General features: G+C 37.4%; 1 protein-coding gene across 1 annotated transcript in view; it reads left to right on the top strand.

Annotated features, from left to right (window-relative positions):
• Positions 1 to 2818: 2818 nt before the first annotated feature.
• The window catches only part of LOC101832611 (cytochrome P450 2C29-like), a 41919-nt gene continuing 23507 nt past the window's right edge, over positions 2819 to 21230 (top strand). Inside the window, exons 1-5 of the mRNA XM_040744894.1 lie at positions 2819 to 2986; positions 4139 to 4301; positions 4473 to 4622; positions 6400 to 6560; positions 8337 to 8513. Of these exons, the coding sequence (XP_040600828.1) occupies positions 2819 to 2986; positions 4139 to 4301; positions 4473 to 4622; positions 6400 to 6560; positions 8337 to 8513 (819 nt within the window). The remainder of the gene's footprint in view (positions 2987 to 4138; positions 4302 to 4472; positions 4623 to 6399; positions 6561 to 8336; positions 8514 to 21230) is intronic.

Here is a 21230-nt window from a genome sequence, read left to right as displayed (position 1 = left end):
CTCTGCCTATAAATCCTGCCTAGATGTTGGCTGTTCTGCTTTCTGTTAAACCAATCAGAATGACACATCTTCACAATGCACAAAAAGATTATTACACATCATTTGAGGACATTGATATTGATATCACTTAAAAAGATGGATGCAACTGAACTTATAAATATACTGCTACAAAATATATTCTATTATTAGGCAGAAGGGCTTCATGTATAAACATGAAACAGAAACAGTTTAATATCATGCTACACTTCATATACAAATGTCATTATTTGAAGGGTCTTTGATTAAGTCCAATGACACATCTAGAGAGTCTGTACATATCACAAAGTAATAGAATTTTGCATTAATATTTTTTGATTAATATTTTGGAATGCTAGTGTTAGACACTTTGGACAACATTTATACAGTTATAAAAAATTAGGAATTGATTTTGGTCATTCTGCAGACTATGAACTCTGAATGGCTAATTTTTAGGATGTTGCACCATTTAACTTAAGGTCCTTAACCATGGTAGATTGTTCTGTGATAAAACTTGCAGAATGCAAACAAACTTCTAGTGACCTTACTCATCCACTAGTTAATGACTATGTTTAAAGTTTTATTCTATCCTTTCAGACTGCCAGCTGCTAATTCTTGTCATTCTAAAGGAAAGTGGTGATCAAATGACTGTGTGACATCCAAATGACATTTTAAGTTTTGAATCAGGGAGTTGTGACATTTCAGTTTGTATACATTCACCACGTCAAATTGAAGGCTTGGAGCCATGTGCATTGCACATTGAATGAGCCATGGAAATTATAAACCAATAAATATTTTGCATGTGTTTTGTGGTTCCTTTGTCCTGAGAGTAAAGCTTTAAAGTGTGATTGCATGTAAACCCTAATTCCACTTGGGAGAATCTAGAAAAGGTACATTTACACTCTTCCAGAAGTGACTTTAGTTTTTCACAGTTTACCATCTTATTAGAATATAAATGTTTAGACCCTTTGTATCTTGGTTTATGATATGCTCCCCCTTCACGCAATATAATAGTTTATACTTTAATTCCTTTTATATTTAGATGCAATAGCTTGTACTTCAGGTTTTGATTACTATTATGCTAAAAATAAGTATTACTGTGTGCTATGTACACTGCTATCCCTAATTGTCTTATTTAAAGAGCAGACAAAAGTCAAAAGTAAATAAAATATTTTTTCAGATGAAAACATGCACTTGAGGTTGGACCTGCAGGGTTCAATATAATAGATGTTATAATAGATGTGATCTGTTCTTATTTAATTAATGAGAATGAAGATAAACTCAGATTTAAGATCAATGTGATTATTGATTCTTCACCAGACAAATATCTAGCTGCTAAGTACATTCATAATTAAAATGCCATTTAAATTTCTAAATTATCTTAGCCTGTTAACAAAGGCAAACTTTCTTCTTTGTATATTTTAATGGCACTTTGTAATTGTTTCCAACTATTTAGACTCACTGTATGATCCAACCTTCATCTAGGCTGTGCTCCCTGAAATGTCATGTGATCCATTATTTTCCAAAACTGTCTTGAATATAAAGATAAGGGTTTTCTTAACTTGCTAGAAAACTGAATTAGAACTCCACGATTCTGAGTTCCCTCTGGCTACAGGTGAAACCAATACCTTTCCTTCTGAGAACATACTTAATGTCTTTCTTTCTTAATGTCAAATTATATATGTAGCATGAAGTAAGGTGACCAGATGACAAGGGTTAACACATTATGGAAAGAATATCTGAAAGGGAAGTCCAAACCCTTACTGATACAAATGGCAAAACTTAGGGCCAAATACCAAAATGGCTCAATCCTGATAGCTTCTTATCCATGAATTTTCTCATTGACTGCCACAGACTCTTTGTATAAAATACTGCATTCACTTCTAGAGGAGTGGCCAGTCCTTCACAAGTCATTCTTATACTATCCAAATTCTGTGTCTATTTTACAATAATTAAACATCCCGATATCAGATTACTAGGCAGCATTATTAAAGTATAGAATGAATATTCTTCCAAAGGTATAAAACACTAATGGTAATGAAACTGAGTAGTTTCAGTCTTATAGTGGATCAGCTGTGTTTCTAGTTGACAGGGTATGAGCTCAAAATGAAAAAATGGAAGTTCTAATGCTGTGTTGATTGTAAAAACCAAAAAAAAAAGAATCAGAGGGTATAGAGGATACCATGAGAATACAGCCCACTGAATCAACTAAGCAGGGCTCATATGGGCTCACAGAAACTAAAGCAGCAAGTACATGTCCTGCATGGTTCTGCATCATTTCATTTGCATGTATGTTTTGGCTCATACCTTGGTGTTTTTGTGGGACTCCAAGCATTAGGATGAAGTTGTTTCTAACAGTGTTGCCTGCGCTTGGGACACTTTTTCTTCTGTTGAGTTACCTTGTCTTACTGTATTTTGTTTTATTGTGTTTGGTTGTCCCTTGGAGGCTCTTTTCTGAAGGGAAACCAAATGGGTGTGGATATGGAGGAGGTGTTCGGGATTTTGGAGGAGTGAATATAAAGTAATCTGTGGTTAGAATGTGTTGTATGATAGAAGATTCTATTTTAAATATAAAATGAAGACTATTTGGTCATCATTCAATAGAATTAAGCCCATTGATCTCATGGTAAACATTACAAAAGGATGGGGTTAAAGAGAAATTGGGTTTGATTATGACTAGGTCAAAGTCTATTCAAATTACAGGTTAAACATTATCTTGTTGATGAGTCAATGAAACCATGAAGTATAAAATGTTGATTCGGCAGCCACTTGATAACTGTTCTATACAGTAAGAAGGGTCTCCATGGATCCAGTCACAGTCCTGGTACTCAGCCTCTCCTTTCTGCTTCTCCTCTCACTCTGGAGACAGAGCTCTGGGAGAGGGAAGCTTCCTCCTGGCCCCACTCCTCTCCCATTTATTGGAAATTTCCTCCAGATAGATATGAAGAACATACAGCAATCTTTTACCAAAGTGAGTATGTTTTATGCTCTTCTCGACTTTGAAAGGGGAGATAAATCAAATGTTTTCAATGAAATACTGGAGGCAATATTGTTTAAAATGATCATATAGTCAAAACATATGTAAAGTTTTATATTTCTTCTGGGGTTTTTTTTGCCTCTTGTTCTGGTCAAGAATTCAGTAATGAGCAATATGTTTGGGGTAAAATAACATCTAGGTCATTGTATTTTATAATATAATTCACAAGATCCTAAAAGTTCTATGTGCTTCTTCACATCTTTGTTTATAATTGTTTTCCACTGGTTTTAGCTGAAGGTCAAGACTGAGGAATAATTCATCAATGAGTCAGAATTTTAGACACTTACTGTTACTGGGATTAACCCCTGATACTGGACTCTGAAGAACTAACTGATTTAAATAAATATTTATGGGCATGGGCTCACACAGGAAATGAAACACATATACTGTGTGACCAATATGCAGGATTTCCCAAAATCTGTTTCCATTTTATACAACCCTATGCTGTGGCAGAGAACACTCTATGATAAATATCTGCTTATTCTGCAGATGTTGGATGCTCCAGTTCAGCTTCTATGTGTCTGCTCTCACTTTTTGTAACTATAGAGGGAAACTGGATGTGATCATTTGTGGTAACCTCACAAAGATTTCTATTCTCTATCACAGGGCTCACTAGTTTTTCACAGGAGGAGTTTCACGGCTGATTCTACAGATGCCATTCAACTATTGATGTTGATTTTATATTGGAATGAGCATGAGAGTGATTACAAATTACTCGTGCATCTAATAATGGATAATCAAGAGTGCCAATTTTGAGTTTTTATTCACTTGAAATAGGTTCCATAAAATTAATGGGGATTTTTCTTAACTTCATTTTATTTGTGAAATGAGACAAAAGAGAGCTGGAAAATGTCTTAGTATATTTAGTTTCATTGTTATCTATGGTTCAACTGCCTGGGTATTTCTCTGGGCCATTGTAGGAAACATATAAGCGATAATGATAGATATCAGAAACATTTGCTACTGACTCTGCCTGTGTAAAAACATTAACATACAATAATGTCAGCTTCAGTGAGGTTGACTATATGAAGAATGAGGTGACATTAGATTTTTTGCTAATATTTGCCTTTTCTTTCCTGTTCCCAGTTCTCAAAAGTCTATGGCCCTGTGTTCACTGTATATTTTGGCCAAAAGCCCACTGTGGTGTTGCATGGCTATGAGGCAGTGAAGGAAGCTCTGATTGATCATGGGGAGGAGTTTTCTGGAAGAGGAAAGCTCCCAGCTCTTGATAAAGTTTTTAATGGCTTTGGTAAGTGTGTACATACTTATGTGTGTACTAGGGAATGTCCATAGTGAGCCAGAGGATGGAAAACAAAATCCATATTTGCTCCTCAGACACAGATTGGGACTCCATGGCTTCCACTAGTCAGTTCCCTTTTCTATCTCTGGGATCTACTCTCTACTGTTTCCATTTGTTCAGGAATCATTTTTAACAATGGAAATACATGGAAAGACTTGAGGCGCTTTTCCCTCACCACCCTGCGGAATTTGGGCATGGGAAAAAGGAGCATCGAGGACCATATTCAAGGGGAAGCACAGTGCCTTGTGGAGGAACTGAGGAAAACCAATGGTAAGTGCAGGTTTATACTCTAACTTTTACATCTTGGTATGACACAACAGCTCTCATCCTGTGGGTTGTGAACCCTTAAGCAGTTGAATTAACCCTTCATAGTGGTCTCCTAAGACCATCAGAAAACACGGATATTTACAATAAGATTCTTAACAGTAGCAAAGTTACAGTTATGAATTAGCAATGAAAATAATTTTATGTTTGGGAGTCACCACAACATGAGAAACTATATCAAAAGATCAAAGCATTAGGAAGATTGAGAATCACTGTTCTAGTATGATTGTGTAAATCACATGGTTCCTATCCTAGTCAAAGCTTTCTTTTATTTGCAATGTGATATTATGAGTATAGGTCTCATACTAATTTTCGATTGCATTTTAAGCTATGCATTATCCTTAACACAAGTGTAGTTTCCCTATGGCATAACATCTAACAGACACTGATTACAGTGGCAATGTCATCAAGTATACCTAAGGAACCTAAATTACATGATTGATATTGATGGGTTTTTTTGACAGCACTACTCTCCATTGCTTCATTTCTGTATCCTAGGGTCCTTCAAGGATCATGTTCACAGTTCTTCATAACAGTAATGTGATGTATGATCTTCGTTTCTTAGCTGAGTGTAATAGAATTTTCATCAAATATTGTATCTCTTTCTATAACATGATTTCAAAATTTTTCATTATTTCTTCTTACAAAGTACTTAGTATTTAGATTCATATCTTTTACTAAACCATGTTTTAACACCTATATTCAAAATTTACTCACACTTGGAAATTTATCTTCTGATTCATTTAACTAAACAGGAAATGTTTTCATTGCCTCTCCAGTGTTTCCCTACATGTCTTCATTTTGCATATTATTTTCACATTTATTCTTTTTGGGTTAGGAAATTGATGACTGTTCCTTTGGTAATACATTGAATGCTACTTACATAGTAAGTTCTTGTAATGAGAAGTCTTATTTTCCTGAGTTCTAAACGTTCTGGCTGTCCTGTAACTTAGGCTGTAGACCAGGCTGGCCTCACACTCAGAGATCCACCTACCTCTGCTTCAGAAGTGCTGGAGTTAAAGGCCTGCACTACCATACCCAGTTCAATGTATCTATTTCTTAAGGCACAAAATTGATTGGAAAAAGGAACATCTTCACTTGTTTCCTTCTTCATTCGTTTTCCACACCTGGGATGGATATTAAAAATGAAGGCTGTCACATCATTTAGTTTTGTAGGCATATCATGTCACACTTACAGTTGTTGATATTACTTTTTCCTCCATATAACAATGGCATGTCCTGCTTTTCAAGTTGTTCTTCCTTATTCTTGAATGTAACTATAATATTGTCATTTATGTCCACTTTACTGGAACAGTGCATGATGTTTACTATTATTCATTAAAAGCAAAATTCCAGATCTCTACCATTCAATTTCCTTCTCAGTTCTACATGAGCTATAGACTTAGCAGACAAAAGTGACTCAGCTATGATCATTAGAACATTAGGTTTATAAAAGTCTTTTGCACAAAATAGCATGCAGCTGAAATATATGTATATAAGCAATACAGGAGGCATGATCTGCAACTACTTAACCACTGAGAAGACCAAGACAAGATTAAGGTTAAGGTTATTGTTGATTCTTCACCAGGTGAGCATTGACTGTTGAGAATATTACTAAGTAAGACACTGATTAAAAGTTATAAAGTACCTTACCTATTAATAAAGGCAAACTGTCTTCTTTGTATACTTTAATGGCATTTTACAATTGTTTCCAACTCTCCAGATTCACCCTGTGATCCCACCTTCATCCTGGCGTGTGCTGCCTGCAATGTCATCTGCTCCATTGTTTTCCAGAATCGTTTTGATTATAAAGATAAGGATTTTCTTAACTTGTTGAAAAAAATGGATGAGAATACTAAGATTTTGAGCTCCCCATGGATACAGGTGAAACCAATATCCTTTCTTCCTCAGAACGACACACGTATGGTCTTTCTTTCTTACAGGTCAAACTCAATATGGACCAAACAGTGAGCTGATCATACACGACAGTTCTGACTAACATATTATGGAAAAAATATCTGGGAGGGAGTCTAAATCATTTGCTATGAAAATAGAAAGGCATAAGGGAAAATGTTAGACTGGCTGAAGCCTGATAGCTTCCTATACATTGATTTTTAGCATTGACTTCCACAGAGGTATCTGTTTTTTTCTCAATATATGTTTTCATTTAAATTAGAAACATGAATGTTTCACATGTCAGCCCCAGCGTCCTCTCCCACCCCTCCTCCCTTGTTCCTCCACCAGCCCCCGAGCCCCCCACCCAATCCCCACATCATTCCATAGGGAGGGTGAGACCCTCCTTGGGGGAATCTCTAAAGTCAACACAGAGCTATTTGTGCAGAGTACTTTAATTTAATTCTAGATGGTTGGCCAGTCACTCATAGGACATTCTTCTACTATGTAAATTTATTGCATACATCCTCATCATATTACAATGTAGGACTATCTTAGTTTAAACATACTGTTCTCTTAGGAGAGGAAGGATATTAGTGGAAATGAAACTGACCTGTAAACACGGAGTACCTTCAGTTTTTTTGATGCATCAGCTGGGGTCCTAGTTGGCAGAGTGACAGGTAGAAGTGTTTAATTGTGCTTGTACTTTAAACAGCTCCACAGAGTTTTCCAGTGCTGAATTGGCATCTCCTATACATTGCACAAGGAATTATTGTGATATATGTGTATATATAATTTCATTTTATAAATTTAATATTTGTCATCTGTGAGTATGCTTGGAAGAAAGTGTGTGAATCACTTGCATGTCCTACACACACACACACACACACACACACACACACACTCCCTAAGGAGTATTGTGTCCTGTAGAGAGAGGCTTTTTTCTTGTCTGCCACTTGGATTTTCCCCGCCAGTCACCTGGACTCTGCTGCATTGTAGTCCTCAAATAACTCACAAGACGCTGTATTAATTTTGAAGCTGTTGGCCTTGCTTGTTTCTTACTGGCTAGCTCTGACTTAAGTATTTACCCCATAATTGTTAATCTAAGTATTTCTCTTACCAGAGAAGTTTCCAGGCTTCTTATCCCTATGGCAGCTACATCTTGACTCCCCGTGTTTCTCCTACCCAGAGTCCTCCTCGACTCCTAATCCCACCTATCTTGCTTCCCTATTGGCCAACAGTGCTTTATTGATATATACACAGGACTTCCCCCATCAATGTCCAATTGATTTCAAGGCACTTTTGAACCCTACCCACTTCTATATAGTCTTTTTGTGTAAAAAAAAGCTAGTTGATAGGAACAATATCCTCAGGCACTAGATTTCTACTGTAAATCAGGTCACCCAACCATCTTAACTTCTACTGTCACCTGAAAGTGTGAGTGTGAGTAATCTGCATCACATGCTATCTCAAACGTGTAGAAAAAAGTTCATATGAACCATCAATGATCTAACATGAATGTGCTACACACTATAAAGAGTCATGAATGTTGAAAATTTACTATGGTCTTTGACCATTTAGGCAGAGATTTCTCCCTCAAATCTCTCTATTAAAATAGAGAATTATTATTTATACAAATAAACCACCTCAAGGAGATGAGCATTTATATCTAAGCTAATGCACATCAGGCTTACTGTATGCTATAAATATGTCTTAATTTTTCATTACAGTGTATTCATTTGGTAATTTTTTTGTATTTTCTTATAGGTTTGCAATACTTTTCCTGCTCTGCTTGATTATTGTCCAGGAAGTCACAACATATTTTATAAAAATCATACTTGTGTTGAAAGTTACTTTTTGGAGATTATAAAAGAACATGAAGAATCATTAGATGTTACAAATCCTCGGGATTTAATTGATTATTACCTAATTAAAGGAAGGCAGGTAAAGTATTAACATATATTTATACACTTATGTTTATATAGATGCATACATTTGTGTATGGATGTACATGCATGTATTAAAATGACATGTTAATATACATGTATATACTTACTAGATTGCTCAGTTTTATAGTTCATTGAATACTTACCAGTGACTTTTAAAGAACAGTTCTGTATCATTTGAAAAGCAATTTAATATTATTGTGTGTGTGAGTAAGCTTAAAAGAAATAAAATGAATTTGTTAATTAGTGCACATTAACCCTGTTCTTTAAAATAAAAACCAAAAAGAAAAGCTAAAACAATCTAGCAGAGTAGGAAGATAATACAAAAGGCAAATAATATGAAACAAACTCCAAACTAATCACAAATCATAAACTGTTCTGTCTTAACATGAGGCATCATGATATCGTATATGGATTACTTGCAAGTCTTATGCATGAAAATTGATCTGGAAGTATTTTCAATTGTAGATACTGTGGCAAATTTAAAAGGCCTGAATGATGTAGAGAGAGGTGTGGAATGAGAACAAGTATGTGGATAGAAGAAAAAATTATTCATTTTAACCACAGTTCCCCCTCTCAAACCTTCTCTCACTCCTCTCCCACCTCCCTCCAACTCACAATTCACTCCTCAGAAAGGGTAAGGCCTCTCATTGGGAGTCAATAAAACCTGACCCATTCGGTTAAGGCAGGACCAAGCACCCTTCCCAACCAAGGCCAAGCAAGACATCCCACCATATGGAATGTGCTTCAAATGCCAGCTTATGTACCAGGGGATAGATCCTAGTCCTTCTGCCAGGGGTCCCACAAACAGAGCAGGCTAAAAAACTGTCAGCTACATGCAGAGGACCTAGTTTGGTCCCATGCAGGGTCTAGAGTTCATGAACTCCACAAGTTTGGGTCAACTGTCTCTGTGAATTCCCCATCAGGATCTTGACTCCTCTTGCTCATATATGCCTTCTCCTCTCTTCAACTGGACTTCTTAGCTTGGTCTGGTGCTTGGATGTGGATTTCTGCAATTTCTGCAACTGCTTCTATCAGTTACTGGATGAAAGTTCTATGATGACAATTAGGATAGTCACCAATCTGATTACAGGGAATGGCCAGTTCAGGCACCCTCTCCACTGTTGCTAGGGTTCTTATCTGGAATCATTCTTGTGGATTCCTGAGAAATTCCCTGGAATCAGATTTCTCTCTATCCCCCTAAGGGTTCCTTCTATAGAGATACCTCTTTCATTGCTCTCCTACTTCCCTCCCCCAAATTGACCATCCCATCCCCTCATGTTCTCATCTCCCATCTTCTCCCCTTTAACATCCTCCTGCCCTTCCCCCAGTTTACCCAGGAGATCTCTTCTATTGCCCTTTCCCAGAGTGAATACATGTGCCCCTCTTCAGGCCATCCTTGTTCCCTAGCTTCTCTGGAGCTGTGAATTGTGGTCTGGTTATCCTCTGTTTTACATCTAGTATCCACTTATGAATGAGTACATACTGTGTTTGTCATTCTGATTCTGAGTTACCTCACTCAGGATTTTTTTTTCAGTTCCATCCATTTGCCCGCAAATGTCATGATGTCTGTGTTTTTACAGCTGAGTAATACTTCATTATGTAAATGTACCACATATTCTTTATCCATTCTTCAGTTTAGTGGCATCTAGTTTGTTTCAAGGTTCTGGCTATTACAAATAATGCTACTATGAACATACTTGAGCAAGTGTCCTTGTGAGCACCCTTTGGGTATATGCCCAAGATTGGTAATGTTGGGTCTTGAGGTAGTTCCCAATTTTCTAAGAAACCACCACACTGATTTCCAAAGTAACTGTATAAGTCTGTGCTCTCACCAGCTGTGGAGGAGTGTTCACCTTACTCCATATCCTGTCCAACACGTGTCATCAGTGTTTTTATCTTAGTGATTATGACCGATGTAAGATGATATCTCAGATTCTTTTTGTATAACACAAAAAAAATAAATGACCCAGAAACTGATATTGGGGTTCAAACTTCAAGCTAAAGATCAGAAAAGCAAAACAGCCATGTCACTAGCTCTTACCACTACCTCATGCTAAAAGGGTTGATCCTGTCTCCATGAACTATCACCAAGACTCAAATTGATGTCTCTCCTCATCATGGCTGGAGAATCCATGCCTGATAATAACTACTAAAGACCCTACTCCTATCATTAATACCTCTCTAATGCTAGAATTAAAGCTGTGAGCTCTGTTACTTTTTCAGACAATTTCAATCTTGTGTAGCCCTGGGTGGTCTTGAACTCAGAGAAATTCATCTGCCTTTGTCTCCTGAGTTCTGGGAGTAAAGGTATGTGCCACCAATACCTGGACTCTATGGCTAAGTAATATAGCTGCTTTGCAATTTTGATCTCCAGTGGCTTTAATAAATCATAAATAATATATCACCACAATTTAACTTTTTTGTCTAATACAAAAAAGAGAAGGCTGCAACCAACATGAGAAAAACTATATACAATAAGTCTATACAAAATATACAAGCAATAAGTACATTAATAATGTATAGTTCATTTGCATTTGACAAATTCAGAGAAAATACTTCACTATCTATCCTATCTTGGTGAGTCCAAAGTCTTGTACCTAGTTTATTTTCTTTTATAATTTACATTATCAAATTATCTTTTAATCTCTTTCAACCTTTTACACTCTACATATCTTTAGTGGGTTTCATTTCTGAGTCTTGTAAACAAGGAAAACTACAACTATCTAGTCTTCAACTCTCTCAGGGCTCCAAGAAGGAAATAATACTAATTAGGAAAACAGGAAGTGCAAGCAAGCAACTTCCAAACAATGTGAGAAATTACTATGACAACATTTTGTAACAAATCTCCCTAAACAATGACAAATATCCATGACCCAATGAGTTACCAAAAACCATCCACTCCACATCTAGGGAATGTGGGCATCATGTTCTTATAAATGCTTCCTACTGTCTGGGGGCAACAACATCATTAGGGGACACTGAAAAGAAAACTTTGGGTTAATTGTCAAGCTGTATCATTTGTTGTCCAGTTTCTACACAATGAGAAAGTATAGGATTTAGCCCAAGTCCTGGCTAGAGGAGTCTGTAACTCTGGATCACCTAAGGCAGCTACCTCAAAATTGTCCTGAGCAGTGTCTGTAGGGCTGGATCATCTCTGCTGGCCACCTGGAAATTGTTATGAGCAGTTTGTAGTCCTGATGAAATTGTCATTGTGAGACCCCATCCTCTTTTTGGAGACTTCAAATGTTGATGTTAGGCATGATCATGATTTACTGTAGAAAAATGGTAGAGACTCAAACCCAAAATCATGTACAAAAAGGTAGACGAAACCTTTTTGTAAAATTAGTAGTCTATATGACCATTAATATAATGACAAAACCTTTAAAATACAAATATATTAATCTTTTTTTTTAGTTGCAAAATTGTTAGTCAATGGTTAGGGCTTTTTTACTGGCTAACTCTCTCTTAATTATTTTTTTATTTTTTTTTAATTTTATTTTCCAGTTTAAATTTAGATAAGAATCAAGGTTGCTTCACAAGTCAGTTCCAGGTCCCTCTTCCATTCTCTCCCTTCCTCCCGTGCCCTCCCCCCCCCGTTATCCCCTCATTTCTCCAGGGAGGGTGAGGCCCTCCATGGGGGTGTCCATAGTGTGTCATTTCATATAGGGCAGGGCCTAGACCCTTTCCCAAGAGTTCAGGGTGACAGTGCACCTCACATTGTTCTATTGGAGTCCAAAGTTCGTGTGTATACTTGGGATGGGTACTGATCTGCTGCCCAAGGCTCAATAGATTCCCTAGGCCTCTTCACTGACACTCAGATTCAGGGGGTCTTGATCAGTCCCATGCTGGCTTCCCAGGCTAATGCCTGGGATTCAAGAGTTAACCTTTGTCTGGTCAGCTGTTTCTGGGGGTTAAACCAGCCCAGTCTTAATCCCTTTGATCATCAGTCCTCCCTCTCTGTTACTGGCTTTCTTGAGTTCAGCTCAGTACTTAACCAAGGGAGTCTGCCTCTTTTTCGATCAGCCACTAAATAAAGTTTCTGTTTCCAGACTCTCTGGCCATAGGATTGTAGGCTGGCACTCCCCAGATCTATGTCTAAAATCCATATATGAGAGAGTACATGCCATGTTTCTCTTTTTGTGACTGGGTTACCTCACTCAGGATGGTTTCTTCTAGTGTCATCCATTTGCCTGCGAATCTCATGATTCCATTATTTTTTTCTGCTGAATAGTACTCCATTGTGTAGATGTACCACATTTTCTCTATCCACTCTTCAGGTGAGGGACATCTAGGTTGCTTCCACGTTCTGGCAATTACAAATAAAGCTGCTATGAACATAGTGGAACAAACATCTTTGTTGTATGAATGGGCACCTTTTGGATATATGCCTAAGAGTGGAGTTGCTGGGTCTTGTGGTAGGTTTATTCCCATTTTTCTGAGGAATCTCCACACTGATTTCCAAAGTGGCTGAACCAGTTGGCACTCCCACCAGCAATGGAGGAGTGTCCCCTTTCACCACATCCTCTCCAGCATAAATTGTCATTGGTGTTTTTGATTTTAGCCATTCTAACAGGGGTGAGATGGTATCTGAGAGTTGTTTTGATTTGCATTTCCCGGATGGCTAAGGATGTTGAGCACTTTCTCAAGTGCCTCTCAGCCATTTTAGACTCCTCTATTGAAAACTCTCTATTTAGTTCTGCAGCCCACTTTTTAATAGGGTCCTTTGGTGTTTTGGAGACTTGCTTCTTGAGTTCTTTGTAAATTTTGGAGATCAACCCTCTGTCAGATGTGGGATTAATGAATATTTTTTCCCATTCTGTGGGCTGCCTTTTTGTCTTGCTGACTGTGTCCTTTGCCTTACAGAAGCTTCTCAGTTTCTGTAGGTCCCATTTATTAATTGTTGATCTTACTGCCTGTGCTACTGGTGTTATGTTCAGGAAGCTGTCTCCTGTACCAATTCGTTCAAGGGTACCACCCACTTTCTCTTCTAAGAGGTTCAGTGTGGCTGGATTTATGTTGAGGTCTTTGATCCATTTGGACTTAAGTTTTGTGCATGGCGATAGACATGGATCGATCTGCATTCTTCTACATGCCAGTCTCCAATTATGCCAGCACCATTTGTTGAAGATGCTTTCTTTATTCCATTGTATATTTTTAGCTTCTTTGTCAAAGATCAGATGTTCGTACGTGTGTGGGTTAATACCCGGGTTTTCAATTCGGTTCCATTGGTCTACCTGTCTATTTTTGTGCCAATACCAAGCTGTTTTCAGGACTATAGCTCTATAATAGAGCTTGAGGTCAGGGATGGTGATGCCCCCGGACGTTGCCTTGTTGAACAGGGTTGTTTTGGCTATCCTGGGTCTTTTGTTTTTCCATACAAAATTGATTATTGTTCTTTCAAGGTCTGTGAAGAACTGTGCTGGGATTTTAATGGGGATTGCATTGAATCTGTAGATTGCTATTGGCAGGATTGCCATTTTTACTACATTGATCCTACCTATCCAAGAGCATGGGAGATCTTTCCATTTTCTGAGGGCTACTTTAATTTCTTTCTTTAAAGATTCAAAGTTCTTACGATACAGGTCTTTCACTTGTTTGGTTAGCGTTACCCCAAGGTATTTTATGTTGTTTGTGGCAATTGTAAAGGGTGATGTTTCTCTGATTTCTCTTTCAGCCCTTTTATCATCTGTATATAGTAGGGCTACTGATTTTCTTGAGTTGATCTTGTAGCCTGCCACTTTGCTGAAGGTGTTAATCAGCTGTAAGAGTTCCCTGGTAGAGTTCTTTGGGTCATTGATGTAAACTATCATATCGTCTGCAAACAGTGAAAGTTTGACCTCTTCCTTCCCAATTTGTATCCCCTTGATCCCCCTTTGTTGTCGTATGGCAATAGCTAGAACTTCAAGTACCATGTTGAAAAGGTATGAAGAGAGTGGACAGCCTTGTTTTGTTCCTGATTTTAGAGGAATTGCGTTGAGTTTCCGTCCATTTAGTTTGATGTTGGCTGTTGGTTTACTATATATAGCTTTTATTATGTTTAAGTATGTCCCTGTTATCCCAGATCTCTCCAAGACCTTTATCATGAGGGGGTGTTGGATTTTGTCAAAGGCTTTTTCAGCATCTAGTGAGATGATCATGTGATTTTTGTTTTTCAGCTTGTTTATATGGTGGATTACGTTGATGGATTTTCGTATGTTGAACCATCCCTGCATTCCTGGGATGAAACCTACTTGATCGTGGTGAATGATTGTTTTGATGTGTTCTTGGATCCGATTTGCCAGTATTTTATTGAGTATTTTTGCATCGATGTTCATGAGGGATATTGGTCTGAAGTTCTCTTTCTTAGTTGTATCTTTGTGTGGCTTGGGGATCAAGGTTATTGAAGCCTCATAGAAAGAGTTTGGCAAAGACCCTTCTGCTTCTATTGTGTGGAACACTTTGAGAAGAATTGGTATAAGCTGTTCTTTGAATTTCTGGTAGAATTCTGCAGTGAGGCCATCTGGACCTGGGCTTTTTTTGGTTGGGAGACTTTTGATGACAGCTTCTATTTCCATAGGGGTTATAGGTCTATTTAAATTGCTTATCTGTTCTTGATTTAGTTTTGGCAATTGATAGCTGTCCAGGAAGTCATCCATTTCCTTTAAATTTTCGAATTTTGTGGAGTACAGGTTTTCAAAGTATGACCTAATGATTCTCTGGATTTCCTCAGAGTCTGTTGTTATGTCCCCCTTTTCATTTCTAATTTTGTTAATTTGCGTGTTCACTCTCTGCTGTTTGGTAAGTTTGGACAAAGGTTTGTCTATCTTGTTGATTTTCTCAAAGAACCAACTCTTCGTTGCGTTGATTCTTTGTATTGTTTTCCTGGTTTCTACTTTGTTGATTTCAGCCCTCAATTTGATTATTTCCTGGCATCTACTCCTCCTGGGGGAGTGTGCTTCTTTGTGTTCTAGAGCTTTCAGCTGTGATGTTAATTCTCTGGTATAACTGTTCTCCTGTTTCTTCATGTGAGCATTTAGCGCTATGAACTTCCCCGTAGCACTGCTTTCAAAGTGTCCCATAGGTTTGGGTATGTTGTGTCTTCATTCTCATTGAATTCGAGGAAGTCTTTAATTTCTTTTTTATTTCCTCTTTGACCCAGGGATGGTGCAGTTGAGCATTATTCAATTTCCATGAGTTTGTAGGTTTTCTGCAATTTGTGTTGTTGTTGAATTCTAATTTTAAAGCATGGTGGTCTGATAAGATGCATGGAGTTATTCCAATTTTTTTGTAGCTGCTGAGGTTTGATATGTTGCCAAGTATGTGGTCGATTTTTGAGAAGGTATTCCATGTGGTGGTGAGAAGAAGGTATATTCTTTTTATGTGGATGAAATGTTCTATAGATATCTGTTAATCCCAGTTGGGTCATTACTTCTATTAGACCTTTTGCTTCTTTGTTGAGTTTCTGTTTGGTATTCCTGTCTAGTGGTGAGAGTGGTGTGTTGAAATCTCCCACTATAATTGTGTGGTGCTTTAGATGAGATTTAAGTTCTAATAATGTTTCTTTAACAAATGTGGATGCCTTTGTATTTGGGGCATAGATGTTCAGGATAGACACTTCATCTTGGTGGGTTTCACCTGTGATGAGTATGTAATGACCTCCTTCATCTCTTTTGATTGATTTTATTTTAAAGTCTAGTTTGTTAGATATTAGGATTGCTACCCCTGCTTGTTTCTTGGGTCCATTTGATTGAAAGATTTTTTCCCAACCTTTAACTCTTAGGTAATGTCTGTCTTTGAGGATGAGGTGTGTTTCTTGTATGCAGCAGAAGGAAGGGTTCTGTCTTCGAATCCATTCTGCTAGCCTGTGTCTTTTTATGAGTGAGTTAAGGCCATTAGTATTGATTGCTCATTCTTCTTTGATTTGGGATGGTTGTTGGTGGTGGAATTATGTGTGGAATTTCACCCCTTTGTTCTTTTGGCTGTTGGCAGAGAGGGATTCTCTAATGCCTATGTTTTTCTGGTTGTAGTTAGTTTCCTTGGGTTGGAGTTTTCCTTCCAAAATTTTCTGTAGGGCTGGGTTAGTGGACACATATTGCTTGAATCTAGTTTTGTCATGGAATATCTTGTTTTCTCCGTCTATAGTGATTGAGAGCTTTGCCGGCTATAGTAGTCTGGGCTGGCATCCGTGGTCTCTTAGTGTTGGTACAATAACTATCCAGGACCTTCTGGCTTTCAGAGTTTCCATAGAGAAATCAGGTGTAATTCTGATAGGTCTGCCTTTATATGTTACTTGACCTTTTTCCTTAGCTGCTCTTAATATTCTTTCTTTATTCTGTATGTTTGGGGTCTTGATTATTATGTGGCGAGGGGATTTTTTTTTTGTGGTCCACTCTATTTGGTGTTCTGTAGGCTTCTTGTACCTTCATTGGCATGTCTTTCTTAAGGTTGGGGAAGTTTTCTTCTATGATTTTGTTGAATATGCCTTCTGCCCCTTTGAGGTGGATTTCTTCTCCTTCTTCTATACCTATTATTCTTAGGTTTGGTCTTTTCATGGTGTCCCATATATCCTGGATGTTTTGTGTTAAGGATTTGTTGGATTTAAGGTTTTCTTTGGTTGATAAATCCATTTCTCCTAGCGTATCTTCAACACTTGAGATTCTCTCTTCCATCTCTTCTATTCTGTTGGTAATGCTTGTATTGGTAGTGCCTGACTGTTTGTCCAGCTTTTCTATTTTCTGCCTTTCTTCAGATTGTGTTTTTTTTAATGTCTCTATTTCAGTTTTCAACCCTTGCAGTGTTTGCATTGCTTCTTGCAATTTTCTGTTTATCCGTTCGTCCGTTTGTTGCCTTTTATGAATTTTTTGGTTTGTTCTTTCTTCCATTTCTTGCATTTTTTGGTTTGCTTTTTGTTCCATTTCTCACGTTTTTTGCTTTGTTTCTTCTTCCATTTCCTGCCTTTTGTGGTTTGTTTCTTCTTCCATTTTTTTCATTTTTTGCTTTGTTTTTTCTACCATTTCTTGCATTTTTTGCTTTGTTTCTTCTTCCATTTCCTGCCTTTTTTGATATGTTTCTTCTTCCAATTCTTGCATTTTTTGCTTTGTTTTTTCTTCCATTTCTTGCATTTTTTGCTTCATTTCTTCTTCCATTTCCTGCCTTTTTTGGTTTGTTTTTTCTTCCAATTCTTGAATTTTTTGGTTTGTTTTTTCTTCCATTTCTTGCATTTTTTGGTTTGTTTTTTCTTCCATTTCTTTGAGGGATTTTCCAATATCCTCTTTTAGGGCCTCTATCATTTTCATGAAAGTGCTTTTAAGGTCGTTCTCTTCTGCTTCGTTCGCATTGGAATGTTGGGGTCTTGCTGGTGTGGAGTCTCTAGAATCTGGCGGTGTCATATTTGTTTTTCTGTTGCTGACTGTGTTTTTGTATTGTCTCTTTCCCATCTCTTCTCTTAGTGGGTGCAGAAAGAGCCCCTTACTGGTCTGGGGACCAGAGTTCCCTTTTGGTGGGTGCTAGCAAGTCCAATAATCTGGTGGTTCTTCTATTCCTTGTCTGAATGCTGGTCCCGTGGGTGGAGAAGAAGAACAGGAATCTGGGGTGCTTATCCTCTTACCTGGTCCCCTGGACCCTATTCTGGGTCCTGTTGTACTTGATCCAGAACAGCTACTCCCCTGGTCTCCCTGGGTCCTCTGGTTTCCTGGTCTCGTTGGTGGGAGTGAAGACCTGGGGTCTGGGTGCTTGGCTCCCGCCGGGATTGGGAGCTCTGTGCAGGTCCCAGGCGATCTGCAGGCACTGGAGCACAGGCCGGGAAGCCGGCCTGTTTACCTGATGCTGCTGGAAGAACCGCCGCTTCCCTGGACTCCCCCAAATATATTAATCTTATAAATTTTTATATAAATATAAGATTGATTCTTTAAGAAAACCTGTTAAAAGTCAAGATAACACCAAAGGATTATAACATTAGTAGCAATATAAAAGATCTTAAGAATTTGTTTTTCTTCTGTTTCATATCAGGTGGCTCTTCTGACATGAGACAAGGATTTTTTATTTTTGTTTGACAATCATGCTTAGGTTTAGAGAAGGAGAGAGTCACACTAAAACTACAAAGCCAGCTTTACTCTTTAATTTTACTGGGACTACAAAAAGTCATTTGCATTGTATGTCTATAGAGAAAAGCAAAAACAGACATTTGGGATGATTTATGAAATTTTATCCTGTTGGAATGATATATCAATAGATCAATTTACTCCTTTTCTTGGGAAATGTTTTCTGGATTATTTGTCCCTTTTCTTCAGATGTCTCAATTGTCCTGCCTGTGGTCTCCAAATTCCTTATCCTGATACCTTTATTCTCCTGAATAGACAAAACCAAAATCCTTCCCCAGCCCTAAGGTTCTGGAAAGGTTCTCCTTTGGCAACTTATATCTGAACAAATGAAAAGCATTTGTTAGTTTGATAGGTTAGCTTAAATTAAATGGTCATACTGTTTGATGAACTATCATCTATTCTAATTAAGAGGTGTCTTGTTCAAATAGAATCTTTATCCATTTTGATGGTATCCATAGATTTATTTCACCTGTGGAAACAAAAGCAAAAGTTATTTCTCAATGTAAAACATGTCCAGGCATTCATTCTGAGGTCAACACATCTTTGAAGTATACAGGCTGATTTAATTCCCTAGTTTTTTCTATGATCCAATGTCTCTCCACAGCTGTTGTTCCTTTCTCATTAGCATTCAGAAATTCTAAGTTAATAGGGCAGTATATAATCTACCCCTTTTTCTGTTTATTTAGTGTATTCTTTAGGGTCCAATTTTATCTTTCTGTAAATCCTTGCCCTGTAGGATTATGTATGTGGTAAACCTGTAATATACTTTATATTATAATAAGAAAAAAAACTGTTTCATTTTCTTAGAGACATGTACTGGAGCAGTGTCTGTCTTTATTTGTGCAGGTATACCTATGATGGCCCTAAATTCTAGAAAATGTGTGATTATTGAAGTAGTCTTTTCCAAATTCAAAGAAGTTGCCCACTGGAAACTTGTACAGGGATCAATGGTGTGGTGTATATTTTTTAATCTTCCAAATTCAACAAAATGGAACACATATATCTGCCAGATACTACTAGTTTGAGTACCCTTTAGGTTGCTTCCTGCAAGTATTAGAGTGCAGTGTTATAAAGAACAAGTAGGACAATTCCTTACAATATCTTTGCCTTGTCGGAAGTGTTGGAAAAGTCTTTTTTCAAACCTTTGTTGTTGTTGACATGTGTTTTTTATGATGTTCTGAGGCCTTTAGCATATTTCTTGTCAAAAGCTGATCAATTTTGTCATTACCTTTTGCTAGAGAGCCTGGCAGACATGTATGGGAATGGATATACATATATACATATATAGATATATGTAGGATGATTCTCAGTCCTGATTATGTCTTGTAATTGAAGAAGTAATAAGTAATAAAGTCAATTATGTAATTCTGTATCATCTAATATAAATTCATCAGTTTCAGTATGCTGATGACTGTCTTTTCAGTTTCAGGAGGTCCCACTTATTGATTGTTGCTCTGTGTCTATGCTATAGGTGTTATATTTAGGAAGTAGTTTCCTGTGCCAATTTATTGACGGATTCTCTTCAATAAATTCTCTTCTGTGAGGTTCAGTGTACCTGGATTTATGTTGAGGTCTTTGATTCACTTTGACCTGAGTTTTGTGCAAGGTGATAGATATGGATCTATTTTCAATCTTATACACGTTGACATCTAGCTATGCCAGCACCATTTGTTGAGGATGATTTTCTTTTATCATACTGTTTTGGTTTATTTGGCAAAAATCAGGTGTTCATAGGTGTGTAGGTTAATGTCAGGGTCTTCATTTCAATTCCATTAGTTCATGTGTCTGTTTGTAAGGCAATAGCAGGCTGTTTTTATGACTATGGTTCTATAGTAGAGCTTGAAGCCAGGGATGGTGTTTCCCGAAGTTCTTTTGTTGTATGGGATTGTCTTAGTTATCCTTGTTATTTTGTTTTTTCATATGTAGTTGAGTATTGTTATTTTGAGGTCTGTGAAGAATTGTGTTGGTATTTTGATAGGGATTGCATTAAATCTGTATATTACTTTTGGTAAGATTGTCATTTTATTATGTTGATTCTACATATCCAAGAGCAAAGAATATATTTTAATTGAGTAAAGCTTCAGATTAATTTGCCACAGTGGAATTGGAAATTACTAACCGTTGGATAGTCTGTGAGGTTTAACTGTGTTGTCACTGTGTGATTTTTAAAAAACACATTTTCCTATGCAATCTATTTGGCACTCTTATCAAAAATCAATTAACAATAAACATACAGGTTTGATTATAGAAATCAAATTATTTTTGTCCTTGCTAGTGGTTTAATGTCCCAAGTTCTTCATCAATAAAACATTTTAGTAATATTTAAAATCCAGGATTGTGAGTCCCTCTAGTTTGCTGTTTACTTTTTCCAGACTACTTGACCATTCCGGATGTTTTTAAATTCAAATATGAATTTTAAGATATGCTTGTCAGGTGATACCCACAGAAACAGCTGATCTGAACAAGGGGGAGCTCATGGAGCCCAGACATCATGGCTGGGAGGCCAGCACGGGACTGATCCAGACCCCCTGAATGTGGATGTCAGTGAGGAGGCCTTGGCAAACTATGAGATCAGTATTTATCACTGGCATACAAATGAACTTTGGGAGCCCATTCCATGTAGAGGGATGCAC

Source organism: Mesocricetus auratus, unplaced genomic scaffold, assembly GCF_017639785.1.
Source record: "Mesocricetus auratus isolate SY011 unplaced genomic scaffold, BCM_Maur_2.0 Super-Scaffold_4256, whole genome shotgun sequence".
Classification (NCBI taxonomy): domain Eukaryota; kingdom Metazoa; phylum Chordata; class Mammalia; order Rodentia; family Cricetidae; genus Mesocricetus; species Mesocricetus auratus.
The sequence above is the reverse complement of the archived record's forward strand: the minus strand, read 5'-3'. Positions and strand labels throughout refer to the sequence as shown.